The 17248-nt window shown below is 41.2% G+C and overlaps 3 protein-coding genes across 5 annotated transcripts; all 3 read right to left on the reverse strand.

Annotated features, from left to right (window-relative positions):
- Positions 1–5: 5 nt before the first annotated feature.
- On the reverse strand, positions 6–5374 carry LOC115743650 (uncharacterized aarF domain-containing protein kinase At5g05200, chloroplastic). Of its 2 annotated transcripts, none has more exons than XM_030678525.2 (11): positions 5243–5374; positions 5034–5145; positions 4436–4578; positions 3552–3665; positions 3204–3392; positions 2921–3076; positions 2512–2777; positions 2306–2403; positions 1078–1256; positions 669–785; positions 6–440 (listed from the first exon to the last, which is right to left on the reverse strand). In XM_030678525.2, the coding sequence occupies exons 1-11, from the start codon at positions 5309–5311 to the stop codon at positions 261–263; spliced, it is 1623 nt and encodes a 540-aa protein (XP_030534385.1). In that variant the 5' UTR covers positions 5312–5374; the 3' UTR covers positions 6–260. The 2 variants fall into 2 exon arrangements, with proteins under 2 accessions (XP_030534385.1, XP_030534383.1); XM_030678523.2 differs by having other exon boundaries at positions 5034–5151; positions 5243–5371.
- A 538-nt stretch (positions 5375–5912) lies between these two features.
- On the reverse strand, positions 5913–8610 carry LOC115743652 (probable RNA-binding protein EIF1AD). 2 transcript variants are annotated; one of them, XM_030678528.2, is made up of 5 exons: positions 8258–8610; positions 7530–7605; positions 6796–6922; positions 6336–6477; positions 5913–6298 (listed from the first exon to the last, which is right to left on the reverse strand). In XM_030678528.2, the coding sequence occupies exons 1-5, from the start codon at positions 8369–8371 to the stop codon at positions 6290–6292; spliced, it is 468 nt and encodes a 155-aa protein (XP_030534388.1). In that variant the 5' UTR covers positions 8372–8610; the 3' UTR covers positions 5913–6289. The 2 variants fall into 2 exon arrangements, with proteins under 2 accessions (XP_030534388.1, XP_030534387.1); XM_030678527.2 differs by having other exon boundaries at positions 5913–6477; positions 8258–8606.
- A 3827-nt stretch (positions 8611–12437) lies between these two features.
- On the reverse strand, positions 12438–16529 carry LOC115743651 (rhodanese-like domain-containing protein 7). Its single transcript, XM_030678526.2, has 5 exons — positions 15764–16529; positions 14558–14809; positions 14345–14443; positions 13522–13815; positions 12438–13280 (listed from the first exon to the last, which is right to left on the reverse strand). Exons 1-5 carry the CDS (start codon positions 16337–16339, stop codon positions 12903–12905), a joined length of 1599 nt encoding a protein of 532 aa, XP_030534386.1. The 5' UTR covers positions 16340–16529; the 3' UTR covers positions 12438–12902.
- Between the last annotated feature and the right edge of the window lie 719 nt (positions 16530–17248).

Consider the following 17248-nt stretch of genomic DNA (forward strand, 5'->3'; position numbering starts at 1 on the left):
CATACTTACCAAATGAAGACATATCATTAAGCAAGTACTACAAAGTAACAGAGAATGTTTTACCCCCAGATCCAGCCCCAAAAAAGAAGAGTAATATACATGAGGAGCACAGCTGGAGACAGAACAGCACAGAAGTCTAGCTTTTCGGAGTATTGCTTCGAGCAAGAAGTGAAAAATCCGGTTTACTGCTTTATACTGAATATAGTAAGGACGAAATACGAAAACAAAAGCTTTCTCATGTCATGCAGCTACACCCAGAATTAATTAAAACGGTCTCTGTAGTTGCTTCTGCGATTGGAGACGATGGAGATCCTCTGGTCTTGCAGCATGTTGAGGTCAGGTGCCAACAAACGCGTATAACGGTCAAAATAAAGAAGCTGCTTCATGAGCAGTGCAAATTCCCGAGGAAATCTTAGCCCGTATGATTCACTAACCCGCACCTGTGACGCAGAAATTATTTGTCAGTTCAGTTGCTTTGTTCGAGTGCCATCAAATAAGATCCAAAATAGGTCTCAAAGTATACTTGTTAAATACCATTAACCTGTTCCCATTTAACATTTAAGATTTAGCAGCACATCCCAATAACGAATTGCGGCCAATTATGATGATGTCCACACCTATTTATAATGCTTTTTTTTTTTCAATGACACTTGAAATGAAACCATTACCACATCAAGAAAGAGTGCATTCATCTGCCTCTCATCAACAACCAGATTTGCTGAGACAGCAGTGGCATTTGTTGATCTTTCCCGAGCTGTTGCGATTATGAGTTCTGTATCTAAATCCTGCAACGTATAAACTGAATAAGTTTGTCTTCAAAAAGAACTAGAAAAGGTGGTCTGATGACACAAGCGACTGTAACTTTCTTGTGCAGATGACAGCAACAATCTGATATCGCTTTTGACAGTAAACCACATTCTATTACAGCGGACTACCGACTTTAAATTTCAATGCTAGAAATGTGATGAGAGAACCTTCTTTGTTTTTCATATTTGAGATGGTCCAAAGAAACAATAGTTCTCTGTTTCTGAAATTTATAAGTAAACTGGAGCAAATCTATGAAGTTGAATCTCTTGCCTGAATTGATGAAAATATCTTTTCCAAGTCCTTGGCGAATGCCTGTGAGTCAATGTCTTTGTTTGTGGCTCCCATTTCCATCAAAGCAGATGCCATTGACTCATATTCTTCAGTAGCTATTGATGTTAGAAACACTTCCATAGCTGCCCATGTCTTTGGAGATATGCGTCCAACAATTCCTGCCAATTTAATAGGACTTAGATAACATAACAATTACATGACCGGGCATCGCCCAGTTGAAGTTACACAGACAGGCAGGCACCAGGATAGTTCTCTCACAGTCAACCTCTGCCTTATATAAGAGTTACAGAGACAGCCATTAACCTTTTTCACAACAGTACACATGACAAAACCATATATGTCCATGATATCTACCCAAGTATACATTACTTGGCTTCACGTTGTTCTAATGGAGAACAATAAAATAACTGGAAAAGTTAGCTGTCTTATTTGAAATCATGATCGCAAGCTATTAGGATAATTTACACCGACATGGCAAATAAAAAGTCAAATGTCAATGTCCCAGACTAAAATCCAGCTTATACTCTGTGGTGTGCTTCAGGGACACATCTGAGAAAAGAACATACGCAAAAGAATAAGAAGCTTAGATTTAGTCAAACAGGCAGGCACTGTTTACATACTCAAATTCATTCTTTACTTATATACTTTACTTCGTCCTTTAACGAATAATGGGGAAACCTGGAAGAGTCATTTCAACTCATGGCAATGGGCAACATTACTATGGTGTTGCACGAAATTTTTGCTTCTGACATCATACTTCCCAGGAAATGTCCTGCAAACAGGACTTTTCACAATCTAAGTTGCTAGCATTGATGCAAAACTGCTCTCGTATCAAATGCACCTGATGAATCATGTACATAATGTTTAGCTGGTAGACATGCAAAAAGCAAGGCGACAACACTGCTATCTCAGCAGGTCAACATCCTCATTTGGGAAAGTATGAGGGATTAATCAAGAACAGTGAAGCAAAAGAGGACTATGTTTAAAAAGTGGAACACTAGGTGGCAACTCAGAAAAACTAGATGATGTTCTTCCATCTAACAGCTTGGCATTATCAACTAGACTGCCAGACCAAAAGTCGCTGGAGTTTCATTACGTGGTGCGCATGACAGATAAACTACCGACTCACAGAAATGTGTACTCACAGACTTTGTTGCCAAAGGATTGAAGATAAAATGTCAGCAGAAACAAACAAGAAGATGCGTACCAAAATCAAGAAATCCAATACGACCGTCCCGCAACAACCAAAGATTGCCCGCATGCACATCTGCATGGAAGGTCTCACAGGCAAGCAGACTCCCAAACCTACAAAATATTGCAACAGAAATACCAAATCAAACATCACACAGTATTTCGTGCATCAAAAAAAGATGTAACAACAGGTACACATGAGTTTTCAGACAATAGTCGCACCACACATTAAGCGCAGTTATAAGACTGTTTTCAGGACTAGGAACAAGGGAACTGATGGAATCAAGATCGGTAAGAGGAACACCATAGAGCCTCTCCATTGTCAAAACCCGTTTGCTGCTGCAATATTCGTAAACTTTCGGTGCTGTAGCCTGTCTAGTGAGCCCCATTACTTCCAAATATCTCCTGAAGCTTTCAATATTTGCAGCCTCCTTATAGAAGTCTACTTCTTCTAGCATTGATTCACGAATGTCTTTTACAACACCCACCTACTGAATGAAGATACAGTAATCAGGCCAAAAATGCAGCAGAATATCTGAGAACAAAAATCAGCCACTGTTTAGCAAGTTTATATCATAGGCAATATTGAAGTCCTAAGTTCCAAAATCTCAAAAGTAAGTCTAGGTAATACCAGAGATGTACGGCTGAGTTCCGGATTTAGAAACTCCAGTATGCGTGCCACAACATACACGAAGTTCATGTCAGCCACCAGTACATCCTCTATTCCCGGTTTCAAAACCTTTATAACTACATCCTCCCTAGAGCCTTTGAGCTTTGCACTGTGAACCTACGTGTAACAACCATTGTATCATTTCTAACCACACCTATGATTAGTCATATGATGCAAATTTTGTGCAATGGTCAAATGTTGAAAATTAAGAGAGAGTAGTCCTGAATGAAAAGATGTGTAAAACCTGAGCTATTGAGGCTGAGGCAAGTGGTGTTGGGTCAACATATTCATAAATACTATCTATTGGTCTCCCAAGTTCTTCACGCAGGATGGCTTGGATCTCCTGAAAAGGAACTTCAGGAGCTCTGTCGAAACACTTCTGAAATTCCTCAACATATTCTTGAGGGAACAATGTGGGAGCAGATGCAACGAACTATAAAAAAAAATTGAAAAATATTGAAGTTATTTGAAAAAATCTATCAAATAAACGCTAAAATAACCAGAAATGAGAATGAATTTGCATAGAGAACATGTTTTCCCCCATGTCAAATATAAACTTAGCATACACACCACTTAACGTATCAGAGCTAACCTGACCCAATTTAATATAAGTTGCTCCCATGCGTTCAAACAATCTCCTCAAATAAATAGGGGAAAGTAACCCAAGCTGCAACTCAGTGGGCAATCCAGCTGAAGAATTTGCGGACTGCAAAATAAGATGTTTATAACTTCTGTGAGAATAAGTTAAAAGCATCATTGTGAATAACTCTAACCACCAAATTAAAGTCTTTCTCTTGAATATGGATGACAAAGTACGCTAAAAAAAAGGCTTCATATCATGAAGCATTAATGTGGAGAAGATGCAGCCCACAAATAAGACATGAAAGACAGACATTTTCTTGAGTGGCTGCAGTTGTAACCTTGAAAAGACAGCTATCAGAAACGCTAGAGAAACTAAAGGCCACACCCATGCTGACCTGTACAAGTTCTCTCTATCTATTACCTAAAGCCTTAAGATGATTTAACTTATCTATAACTCCAATTTAACAATGCCTTTCCGCAGCAAAATTTAATTCTTACAGACTCGTAATCACTACTTTAACTTGAAATTTGAAAATGCTTCCTTGAACATGAAATGCATTATGGATTATGTCTTCTATGAGGGAATACGGCCGATGGATTTAGGTCCATGGCAATCATGACATGACACGATATTACTTCATCAAAAAATTTCAGATGGCCATTCTTGCCTGCAAGAATATATGAAGTAGCTCCTGAATCCAAACCTTGTTTACTCTTAACAAGTCCATATGTGCACAAAAACAAAGAAGAATCCTACTCGATCTCATGTCAACGTTCCTGACTTTGTACTATTGTGTGTTAAAACAACCACAGGGGGGAGTCATGCAGAGTCAAGCAAGGATGAAAAGTGCACGCAAAGCCTGCACCACGATAATACAATCAAAAAGCTCCCACCTTGGATACATCTGCTAGCCACTCGCTGCCGACTCCAATCACTGCTTGAATACCTTGTGCAAACCTCAATGCTCCACGTGGACCGGTATTGATAGATGTCTGGACAATGTCTTCCACCAACTTGGGCAAGTTTTGAATGTTGGCTGAAAGCAAAACCAAAACAAAGAACTTATGCTTATGTGAGCACCAAAACACAAAAAGACCAGCAAGTTCATCGTCATGACAAGACCCATAAAAAAGATCAATCTAGCAGACTATAGCACCACGAAACCAAGCCTGAACACCCAAACCACTGGCATCAACAAAATCCCAGGTCTATGTACCATTTGGCACTATGAAGGATTCAGCAACAACTAAATCATACCAAATCAATCCCCATGCGCCAGTAAAATTCTCTTCTAGTAGAGAAATCCATTTCGTCCTACGATTTATTCGAGTTCACCACAAATTCGACCACCTTCCGTGTGCTCAGGTAATCGTCGTCCACTCACTCAGAGAGTAAAACCCGAGCTCATCGAATAACCAACAGCAACCAGCCAAAAAATTTAAAACATAGTGAACCAAGAATCTTCGGAGATTGAAGAACGAAATCAAGTACCCCGAAGGCGTGAAGAGAAAAGATCCTGCGATTGGGAGTACTGAGCAAAGACAGTGAACCCCTTTGAGCGGTAATTCAGCAGCCTCTTTGAACGCCGAGATAAGCTCGAACTCTGCAACTGATGATTCAAGAACTCAAAAAAAGGCAGGAGAAATAAAAATCCAATCTTGAGACTCAAAATCTACAAACAAATTCTACAGAGACTGGACCTGGGATTGATGAAACTGAAAGTGAGGCAAACGCCCACAGGCGACGCCCCTAATCGCTGAGACCGCCATTTCTTGTCGCTGCTCTTCCGCGGTCTGTAATTCCCACCAGCTTGGAAGAATTCGTGGGCGCTCGTGCGTCTGTTGTTTTCGTCTTGGACTAGTACTAGAAGACGGCGACGTCTCGTGTCTGAATTGCCTTTTTCTTTGGGAGGGGGGCAAAAAATGTGGAATCGTCTGTCGAGCAATGAGAAAATCATCGCATTACTCAAAAAAGAAAAAAAAAGAGCCATTCTTATTCTTCCTTTTCATTACAGAAAGATCAACAAAAAAAAAAAATTCTGTCTGTCTCAATGGCTTTGCGATTTGCAGTCAGGAAAGAGAAAAATCTCTAGTGCACTTCAACAGAGTGAGAGCGACGATGCCACGTGGCATTCCAACTGCCAAGCTCGTAGCTAATGTCCAAGTAGTTAATTAACGGTTGACGGACTTGTGTCCTCTTGTCGGAGCTGTAGATTTTACCATAGTCAGCCATCAATTTGGCCAATTTCAATGCTTTGCTTGCGAGAGAACTCCAAATGGTCCCTCACAATTTGAGAATCGCGCTCGTATTACCCACAAATTGTGGGATACTGAACTTTTACCATGATTGTAAAACAATTGACAGACATTTGGAAAATGATTCGGGCCACAAGATTATAATCTTGAACAGCCAGGAATGCAATATTTAGGTTTCAACGGTACATATAAATGGCTGGATTTAGCCCAACATAAGCAAGAATAACGGCTGCCAAAAGCCTCATTACAAGCTCCACAAGGAGAGAAGAACCCTGAACTGAACTGCAGTATCTACTCGTCTTCTGAATTTTGATAATCCTGGACAGCTCCACCAGCAAATATCAAATGCTTCGTCCATGTCACAACATGACGGAAGTGACTTCTGTCCTGGCAGTGCACCCATGAGGGCTGAGGTAAATATATGTCAAGAAGCTGAATCTGAATCTGAACCCGAATCGGAATCTGATTCTTCATGCTGCAACTCCGCTGGTCTTAACCTATTAGTATTTGGCTCTAACGGCGGAAGTCCATCCTCATCATCATCCTCCTCATCGTCGTCTTTGTCATCATTATCGTTATCACCGTCATTTGAGTTGGGATCCTTCTTATGTATGCAAGAGTTATCAAGTGCAAGCACCTTCTCACTCGATGAGTCCATAGAGGATTTGAAAGCTTCAGGCCTGCATCATGCGATGTAAAAACAAACATCAGGAATAAGACATTCTCCATCACAAGCAAACAAGGGATAAACTGCAAAAGCCAGTAACATGCTCAAGGCTGTTCAGATTCAGAATAACAACTTAAGAGCATCTTCTCTAACTTTTCAGTCATTTGAAGTTGAAGCTATTTACCACCTCTTTAAGTTCTAAAAAATTCGACCAAAAAAAAAAGTTCTAAAAAGGCATAGGCGAAGGCTTGAATCTCATAGATGGAAGTATAAGTTCGGGGAGAGGGGAGAACAACCAGAATCAACTACAAATCCAAAGGGAAAAACTTACCAATCTGGAGACTTCTTGAGCTCACGCACTTGCTCATAGAACAGAACTCGAGAAACAAGACATCCCACTTTGCTACCTGATTCAAGTGCCTTTTCCTTGCCACTGTCATCAACCACAACGAATGTCCCTGCCACAGACCAAAAATCTTCTTACTTTAGCAATCACATCAAATCAACAAGAACAGTTGATGTACTTCTTCTAACTTGTAAAGGATGTTAGGAAAATTAGATGCGCAAGAGCATATCAGTCTAAAACCATTGATGCAATGTTAACATTTCAAAAAACTAGTGACCAGGACACACTTCGAGTTATCTACATACATATTCGTTCTTTTTTTTTACATAGCTCAAGCTTTCAGATCAAATATTCTCCAACATGCTATTACAACCAGTATAAACCAAAATTCAAACAGATATTTTTGTGCGCGCGCGTGTGAGAGAGAGAGAGAGAGAGAGAGAGAGAGAAAGATGCTATACTGAAATAGTAGAACCATCAAGGCTCTACAGCTACGACAGCAAAGACACAATCAATTAGCTGAAAGAAGTGAATCCAAAGGACAGAAAGTGCATTTCAGATGTATACTATTGTATCAGTCTAAAATTGTAGTGACACGATCTTAAACCGTGCTTATAAATCAGCAAATAAGTGGCATTGAGAAAAGTTTGCTTATTCACATCCTCCCAATCTCAACTACAGCTTTAGGAAATAGTTGAAATTTGTTCTCGAGAAAAAACCTCGTCCAATCCAATATTTCTTTTGGATTTTAGCTGGGATCAGCGCCAGAAGTTTGTTGCCTTGCGCATCCATCACCTTAAGAGACAACGAAATAGCATAATCAGTAATTTCGACTTCAATGAGAGGAAAAGAAAAAGAAAGGGATTAAGGACAGAATGACAAAGGAAAAAAGTCACATAAGAAAAGACATGAGAGAAATTGGTACATGTACTCTTACATGTGAAACTCACAAACTCAACAGACAACACTGGAGAAACCGAAACTTTAAAGCACTCTTACATGAGCAAGCTGCGCACTTTCACATACAGCAGATGCCTAGACAAATGTACTGTCGAACTCTTGAAAACAACTTCTTTCTTAATACTTTGTCAGTTGGTTCCAAAGATCAGCCTCAACTTTAATCAAACGGCTGTTACTGCTGCCCATACAGTGGCTAACTACATCCTCAAAGAATTGTATGACAAGGCCTTCTTCAAGCAAAAGATGTCCACCCCCAAAAAAGTCATTCGACAGATCCTTCCTTTACCAAGTAGTTGTTCGACAGACTGATTATCACCAAAAATTTTCGTAGGAAAACACCATTTCCACTTAAACCAGTTACTCACGATCAAGAATGCTAATTGCTTTACCAAGAACAATGTGTGAAACGACATGTTCATATAAACAAAAGTGGATATTGAGAGAGAAAGAGAGAGCAAAAGGGCATTTAGCTACTAGCGAGGATGACCTCGACGAGATTGGAACCTCGGTGGGAAACAGCTTGCACGATGCTTTGTCCATCTTGCAGAGTAACCTCTCGTTCCTTTGCAGCCCACTGCAGATTCTTCCGCCCTCCTTTCATCTCAGCAATCAGAAGAATGATTTCCTAATCACAAAGCATGGCAAGGAGCGATGTAAATATCCACCACTACTGCTATTGCAACAAAGGGAAATGTATTAAACTGCAAATTGCGCATGAAAAAGGGAAACCGCGAAACCCGAAGAACTAGCTTGAGTTTCTATGAATTTCTCACTGTGCGCAACGATTCAAAAGGCTAAAGACCCAAGCTTTGGCTCCGCAACAAGAAGTAAGTGCCATGGACGACAAGGTTGAGGAGCGAGCTGAAGCCGAGCAGTGAACGGACAGGGAGGGAAGAGAAAGAAAGGAATTGGGGGTTTCAGGGTAAAAAAAAAGGAATTTACGTTGAATCAGCAACGAAAAAAAATTAAAATACCCTTACCAAAAAAAAAAAATAAATTAAAATACTCCTAAATAATCCCATTTGTGAAATAGGGTTTGTTCTGTAATTAAATACTCGTGGGAAGCAATTTAGCCCAATAACTCTTCCTAGTTTACCAAATCTGCGATCCAAAGTTATAAAAACTTTGATGAACTCGGCCATGACGACGTTGTGCCACACTCTAGCGACACATGCCTGGCTCAACCTATGTTATCGGTCATGCCTTACTGTGGCTCGAGCAGTAATGGCTCATATTGTGTTAGTTAAAGGTGATCGGTTCCAAGGTGAGTAGGTTCTAGACCTGGAACCTAAAACCTTCCCTGTTATAACTGGTTCCCTGTTTTTGGAACCTAAAACCTACCCTAATTGTCCACGAACCTGTTTTGAAACTGGACCAACTGACAAAAACCAAAGAAAGCATAGTAGTTGAGATGCACTTTTTGTTTGTTTTGAAACCTAGCCTGTTTTTTACGCGAGAACCTGTTTTTTTTTTTTGGTTCCTCCCATTATATGTCTTTGTCTTGATCCATCAACTTAAAACAAATTCCACAACAATGTCAGGATTCTATGAAAACAAATTATACAACAATGTAGAACCAAGGAGCATTCTGTGTCATCCAAATTCCAATCATTTGTTTCTTCTTGTATGAATTATTCAGTAAGTTTGCCTACACTCCTCGAAAAAAACTGGTGATGCAGACAATAAATTCCTTATTTGACCATAAAATCCAAGGTCATCACTTCGGTAGTACTAGTAACTCTGTCTCAGACCCAATTATCTTATTTGCTGGGGATTGACTAGCCGGACCTTGTACTAATCATCAAACTGAAATGGACAAAGAGCACTCACCTTCAAGAATCAAGAAGACAAGAATTCCAAATTTCAAGCGCTAGCAGATTATCATACCCAAAACCAAAAAAGAGGAAAAAAAAAAAAAAACAGAACCTAATGAACGACACAGCAAAGACTACTCTCTTCGAAATTAAAGCAGAGTGCAAAGAAAAGCAGAGGAAAAAAGGGTTTGCGAGTTGGAGAGTCATAAGATTCAATTACGAGTTGGTGGCGAAGCAGAGGGAAAAAGGGTTGACCAGAAAAATTCAACTTTGACTCACCTCGCTCTGGATAGCTGCAGCGGAGTCGGCGAGCTGCAAAAGAGAGGCGAACCGACTGGCGAGGTTGCCTGCGGCGGAGCTAGGTTTGCTGGGCGCTCTGGCTTGCCGCGTATAGAGAGATAGACTCAGAAAGAGACGACTGGGAATTGGGAAATTCGAGACCGAGCCAGGTCTTTTGGAAGGCTTAAAATTTAACACAGAAATTGCAATCTAGGCTTAAAATTTGTAAAAAGCGAATTAAATTTTAAAACTTATCGTAATAAAACAATTAAATCCCTCCATTAACTTCGACAAATTTATCTAATGACGTGATTTATATTAATCATTTTTCTCTGACACGAACAGCCTGCGTAAAAATGTCCACATCTGCTGAATGACACTTCTGCTACTACGCACTGAAAATAAACAAAATAAAAGAACAGAAGAACCATTCGGCTTAAGCCCGTGACCCCAAAAAATAAAAGAAGAGGAAGAAGACGAATCTGATAAAATCAACGGAGGAAGGGGAAACAAAGTACCTAGAAACCACAGATGAAGAGTCGCAGACTCTCAGACTGAGTTATACAAGGAAAAGCTGCTGCTGCAATGGAAGTAGTTTCCGTCTTCTGCTTCTTCTTCCTCTTCTTCCCTTTTACCTTCTTTTTTTTTTTTTTTTTGGCTCTCTCCTCTTGGGAGATAAGAACGAAATGTTTAGAGAGAGAAAGTGAAGAACATGCCCTTCTTTTTCCCAAAACGAAGTCCTCTCAACCCTAAGCCCAAACTCAACTTCGTCGAAATTAACCCTCGTCTCTCTTTGAAAGCTTAGGGTTCAGACTAGGGGGATCGGTTCTCGATCCGGTGCGGTTCTCCTCAAGAACCGAGAACCGGACCGGTGGTTCCGATTCTCAATTTTTCGGAACCGGGAACCGGACCACCGGTCCGGTCCGGTTCCCTGGCAGTTCCATTGGATTGAACACATGCCCCAAAAAAAAAAATGTATCATTCCTGGACGGTCCCGATCTAGAAAATGTAGAGACTGAACATTAAAAAATTTCAAGTTCATTTCGTAAAGGTAAAGTTGAGAACTTTTTACAAGATTGTTTCCAAAATGCATATGGGATTCAAGCAAAAACGATCTCCCTTTGGGTCAAAAACGGCCCAGAAACCGACCGAGGTAAGATCGAGATGAGGATTTTGTTTGGGGACTAAAAAGGCAAGATCGAGAAAACTCCATGCGCATGGAGTTTTCTTGATAAAAAAAAAATTTCCATCGGTCCGGTCCGGGCGGTCCAATCCTAGCGGACCCTAGAACCGGGAACCGGACCACCGGTCCAGGCGATCTCGGTTCGGGTGATCCGATTTGCTCACCCCTAGTTCATACGATGTTCTCGGTTGGGGGAGGAAGGAGATGACGTTAGGGAGAGACGACTTTCCTGGATAAGTAAATTATCCAAAACGACGTCATTTTGCAGGCGTGGACATTTTTACTTCAACTATTCATCACGTGAGAAAGAGAAATGAATAAAATAATTCACGTCAACGTTTTCCGCTAAGTAAATTTTACAAAATTAATAAAAGAACTCGATTGTACAAATTTAATAAATTTTGAAATTTGATTGTATTTTTTTATATAAATTTTAAAATTCAATTACACTTTCGTAATAAATTTTAAGACTTCTAAAAAATATATTCATTTTTTTAGCTACAGCTAAAAATCTGCTCCAAAATCGATCCGGATGGATCTTTACTTAGAATCGGGAACAAGACCGGTTCCAATCGATTCCCAAAAACTAGAACTTATCCCCGGACCGATTCAAACAAGAACCTATTCCCCGACCTATTTTTCAAGTGGTCTAGTTCGGTTCTTGAGTAAACCCGATTCGATTGCACATCCTTAGTCCGTGCCGGCCGATGACCGGTGCCTTTAATGAGTTAGTTATCATTAGATAGAGTCCTCACGAGTTCAGGCACTAATCTATGCAACTTGCGTTTGGAAAGACTTTTTGGTAAATACAAAGTAGTTAAATATGTACATTGGATGTAGCTTGTAGAGAACAAAAATTGGAACTTAACTAGGAGTTAATATGCACACTGCTCGTACGGGATTATGAGAATTAGACATGTCTAAAATCAACGGTGCGCTTCATACGAGCCATTGTACAGGTCCAGTCATACCGACCAATGTAATAGTGCCTCTCGATTGGAGTTTTCAGTTACGATTCAATTTTCCTTTATTGATTATTTTCCCTTTTCCATTCTTTTCTTTTCTTTTCTTTTCTTTGTTCCTTTTTTGGTTCAACCGGCGGGCCACTAGCTGATGGCCAGCAACCCCGGGCAAGTGCGGGAGAGGGTCATCGGCCCTTTGCCTCATAAAAAGAAAAAAAAAAAAGGATAAATAAAAAATAAATATTTTGGAGATTTTCAATGCGATCTAGTTAATCGAACTAAACCAAAATAACCGAACTGATAAAAAGAATGGCTATTTTTCAATTACTTGATCCCAACTGAAGTTCTCAGTTCAGTCCAGTTAAAGATTTCGGTTTTCAAATTCGATTTTGAAATCCCTAGCTCTCAGGGCACGGATCATCCGCACGGATGCCTATCCCTATTGTTAGGAAATAGGAGGAGAATCATCCAAAGTCCTCGAACTTCCCTCGGAGATTCCATCTTGCATTTGCATGCATAGCTTCATACTTATGACGGCACAACGCCGGCGCCAGATCAACTAAAGAACGACGCTGAGAAGTAGTTCTTCTCTCCGATAAGATGCACTTGCATCGCTTTGATGAGCTACTACATCTGTTCCAGACCTACGACGCCTGATACAATCAAGATGTCAGTCATCAACCAAAAATAACATATCCAATGTCAGTCGGCAACGAACCAGGAGATGCCCAGTGAAAAGATTGCTCTGTTCATTGAGCTCTCACTGTAGCTTCTAGCTTCGCGGAACATAAGAAGCCCCAAAACTACTGCTGTTGGAGTGTTCTCGCCCAAAGAAATTCCTTTAGGAAGTTCCCTTTCGATATAAGTCACCGACTCCCAAACCCTCTCAGAAAGCTAAACTGAACTTGAATGTCTGTGAATGGTGCTCTTATTCTTGTCGGAGCTTGCGATTGGCCGTCGACCCTTGTGAGGACCTCCGATGATGTCCCACGTCTCAAATTGCCTTTGCCGAGCTCTCGCCCTTTCCTTTTCTTCTTCTGATTTGGAAGAGTAACAGTATGGACAAGAAACGGCATACTCCCACTCTGGTGATAACATATCAGCATCACTCACTGGTTGTTTGCACCCATAGCAGAGATTGAAAGTTCCCTGCGCCAAACCATGTTCGACCGAAACTCTCTTGTCAAACACGAAACACTCACCTTCCCAGAGGCTCTCGCTCTTTGGAACCTCCTCAAGATATTTCATTATTCCACCTTTCAGATGATAGACCTGCGAATATACAAACCGAAGGGGAGTTCTTCACTGTAATCACAGGGCAAAAAGATAGCCAATTGGAACCTATCAGGCTTTTAAGAAAATGAAACTGAAAGTAGGAGACTCCTAAGCATGGCAAGAAAACTACCCAAAAAAAAAAAAGGGTGCCGCATTGGAAAATTTTGCTGACCTATATATGTTGAGCAAAAAATAGAGCATGTTTTGGATATGAAACTCAAAGATCTTGCATACAGACCTGTTTGAAACCCTTACTCAGGAGGAAACTTGAAGCTTTCTCACATCGAATTCCTCCCGTACAATACATTGCCACCCGAGGCACTCTTTCTTTTGGAAGTTCTGCTTGCTGATCAGTATTTGCACTAGAACCATGTTCTTCGGCCAATTTCATCTGCTCCCCATCCAATTCAGGAGGTTGGAACTGATTATCCACCCAAGCTGGAAACTCTCGGAAAGCCGTGGTGCATGGGTCAACTGCTCCTTTGAACTTCCCAATTCTTGTCTCATAGTTATTCCGCACATCAATCACTACCTAAAAGCAATGCAAGTACATAATAAGCTAGGTGACTGGCCGAAATGCGCTCCCAATGGTTATTTATGCCCAGTGAGGCTTCGAAGCCTGAATCTTAAGATGCCAAAAGCTATAAGTCAAAGTTTAACCACTTGCTGTGGGACTCTATCCAATATCATGTCGCATCTGGTTTAGATAATTCAACTAAATTAAGGACAGAACGAAATCTTTTAGCAATCAAGTAGATGTTTGCCAAGGATATGAACACATGGTGAAGACACAATGAGTCTGAGCGTACATTTTTTTAGGAATTGAGGAACCTCATTTGACATAAAGTAGTCAATCAAAAAAAGGTTTACCCAACCGGACAGTGAATGAGAATGCCTAACAGACTCCATAAGCAACATTCCCACTTTGGATGAGAGGTAGCAGGAAAAAGGCAAGATTTGTTAGGCAAATTGAAGACACTCAACGACAATCAAAGTATAATTTTGCAAAAGAGGAAACACGAAGCATCCAAAATAAAGACATCAACATGTCAACTACTCACCGTATCTGGATCACTAATCAGTGCGTTCCAATCCCTTGGATTTACATACTTCCCAACCCTCTCAATAGGTGAGACACTAGGCATTCCAAGAGAAACAATCTGTGTAAGCACAAGGGAACACAGAATTATCGTATGGTATAGAAGGTATCAAATCACATAAACTCAAAAAGCATGTACCAGATGTGTCTAATACAATATGAAGACTCCCCTCACCTCTCTTTTTAATTTGACTCTCACGTGATCCCAACGGAAGGGGGCATCTTCCCCCGCTGCAAGAGGAGAGCTGCTACTATGTCCATGGTGGAGAGCTTCATCTTCAGGACTCACAGGAGATTCTATTTGTCTAAGCCCATTTAGACGTTCATCACTCTGAATGAATCCAAGAACTCTTTCTACTGATTCGCGGGTTCCACATATGCTCCCATTGATCCCTTCTGGTGCAAGGATAATACCACCTGAGACACGCTGAAAGAACAATAGGCTAGTTTCAGATTGTAAATGAGTGAAAAACAATACAGGCATTAGAAAAGAGAGTTCTGAAAAACAAGACAGGCATTAGAAAAGAGCGCGATAACTAGTTAAAGAAAAGGCTACTGAAATATCCACCAAAATGGACCATAAGGCCGCTACTGAGGTTAAGCTTCTGGATGAATTTGAATTGGTATCAGAGCAGATCTTCCCATGTTCCATAAAAATTAAAAAGAAATCATACCCTTAATGCTTCCTACAATAATATATATTCACATGATTGGGCTGGGGCCAATACAACATGCCGCAAATGAGAGGGAGTACCGGAGCGTTACACAATAAATTGCGCCCAATAAATCAGATTCAACTTCTAAAGATAGATCGTTCCAAAAGCTTAGCCAGTTAATAAAGTGGCAGTGATTCCCGAAATCAGGCATTTTCTCAAAAACTTCCAATCTTTGGATGCAGTCAGCCACATTGTCCCCAAGAAATCCCCATCGTTAGATGCTTAAACCAGAAAGCCACTCTAGCTCTAGAATCCTAGAAACCATGCTGCTAGTGATGGTAAATTATGAAAACCGTCTTGCCCATTAACACGGCATGGACACGCCTATAGCCGTTCGACAGAGTTAGATAGCGGTGCTTGGACAACCTTATTTTCAAGCCCGCCTAAACATTTCAGTGCAGAATCCACGCATTCAGCTAAAACACCAGCCACGTATATAGTTCAGACTTGCAACCGCAAAAGGCCAATCGACCAATCCCCACTTGCATTAGTCAAGATATCAAAATCAACCGACTGAAAATGGCACGCAGCTAGAAACTTCAGCCAAGCAACCTCGGCACAAGCACAAAAGTTTACTTTAGGAAAATCCAATACTCAGAGGAAACCAGAGCAAAAGCGAGAAGAATAAGCGGATCAAAACGAGAGCACAAACTGGTAGTACCAACCAGTTGCTCGCAGAGATCCTTCAAGGGCTTCCGCAGCTCGGCGTGATCGGGGAAATCCGCGAACTTGTAGAACGAAACCACCACGAGGGCTGGCGGGTCGGGCTCGGCTCCCGGGTCGTCCACCTGGGGGGTGCCCGCGACAGGAATGGGATCGGCGGTCGACCCGGAGAAGCTTTTGGGGAGAGTCATGCCGCTCCTAGCGGAACAGGAGATGGGACAGTGACGACGAGAGGGGGTTCCCGGGCGGCTTTTAAGTTGAGGAAGACGGAGCCGCGAGGAGGAGCTTCGGGTGAGGCCCCGAGACGCGAAGCGGACGAGCGTGGGATTCAAGGGAAGGGATGAGAGCATCCCCAGGAAGCGCAATGGAGGAATTCTGTGCTTGAGCACAGGCACAGCCATATCTAGCCGCAGCACCCCACGTTCTTGGCCTGGGCGGTGGGCATGGCTCTTCGTCTTCGCGAGTTCTTCACCCAGTGGGCGCTCCCTGTTTCGCAAGAGGTGGTGGTGGACTTCATGAACTCGACAGCCCCATGGATTCAACCAAGGACTGTTGAAACTGAGCCCAGTGATGATCATCCTTCTGGGCTATCGAAACAGCCCGGAAAGCTCCGAAGCGAACCGCATGAGCATAATTCGATTAAGAGGAAATCGCCCAAATTAGATTATGATTTCACCCATTTAATCATTGTTATTAGGAAAAAGAAGAGCCGCAAAAAAAAAAAAAACCCAAATTATGCCCACTACACATATTTATCCCGGATTTCTTTCTTGTGAAAGCAAAAATCACAAACTATGCCAATTGCGATAGATTTAGCCTAAACTTTTTCTTGTGACGTAAAAAATCCCAAACTTATATTTATGTGACACGCTTACCCTCCGTTGAGATTCTATCAGATGATTTTTCACCCAAAAACAAATGTCGTTTTTAATTCATTTGAGCCACTCGGGCGCCATGTCGATGTCGTTTGCTTTTCGTCGTCTATGTATGTAGATTTTTAATACTTCTTATTGAGGGAACTTTCATAGAGGGTAAGTGCGTTACATAGGTATGCATTTGAGATTTTTTTGTGTCACATGACTTTTTTTATGACAAATATGTCATAATGCGTATAATTTAGAGTTTCTGGTGGTTGTTTCGCTTATTATATTATCCTAAGTGAATGATACGCTCTAACTTAGCGTAATGATGGGGGAACATGGAAGCAGCATTCTCCCCCCAATATAGGAGGAAAAAAAAAACCCCCTTTCTTGGATTCCCCTTTCACCATAATTGTACTTTTTCAATTTTAATCAAGTTGCCTAAGATACCGTTAGTAGAAAATATATTAATCAATCGCTTACGCTACCACCACCCACCCATCAAGTTACGGGAAAGCCAAGTCGTGTGTTTAGTATGTCCGCTTTAGAGGCGGGCATGACTGGATTTGGAATTTAGCGCAAAGAATGCCCCTCTTCACGAAATTTAAAAAAAGAAAAAGATTATTG

This window comes from Rhodamnia argentea, chromosome 5, assembly GCF_020921035.1.
Source record: "Rhodamnia argentea isolate NSW1041297 chromosome 5, ASM2092103v1, whole genome shotgun sequence".
Taxonomy (NCBI): Eukaryota; Viridiplantae; Streptophyta; class Magnoliopsida; order Myrtales; family Myrtaceae; genus Rhodamnia; species Rhodamnia argentea.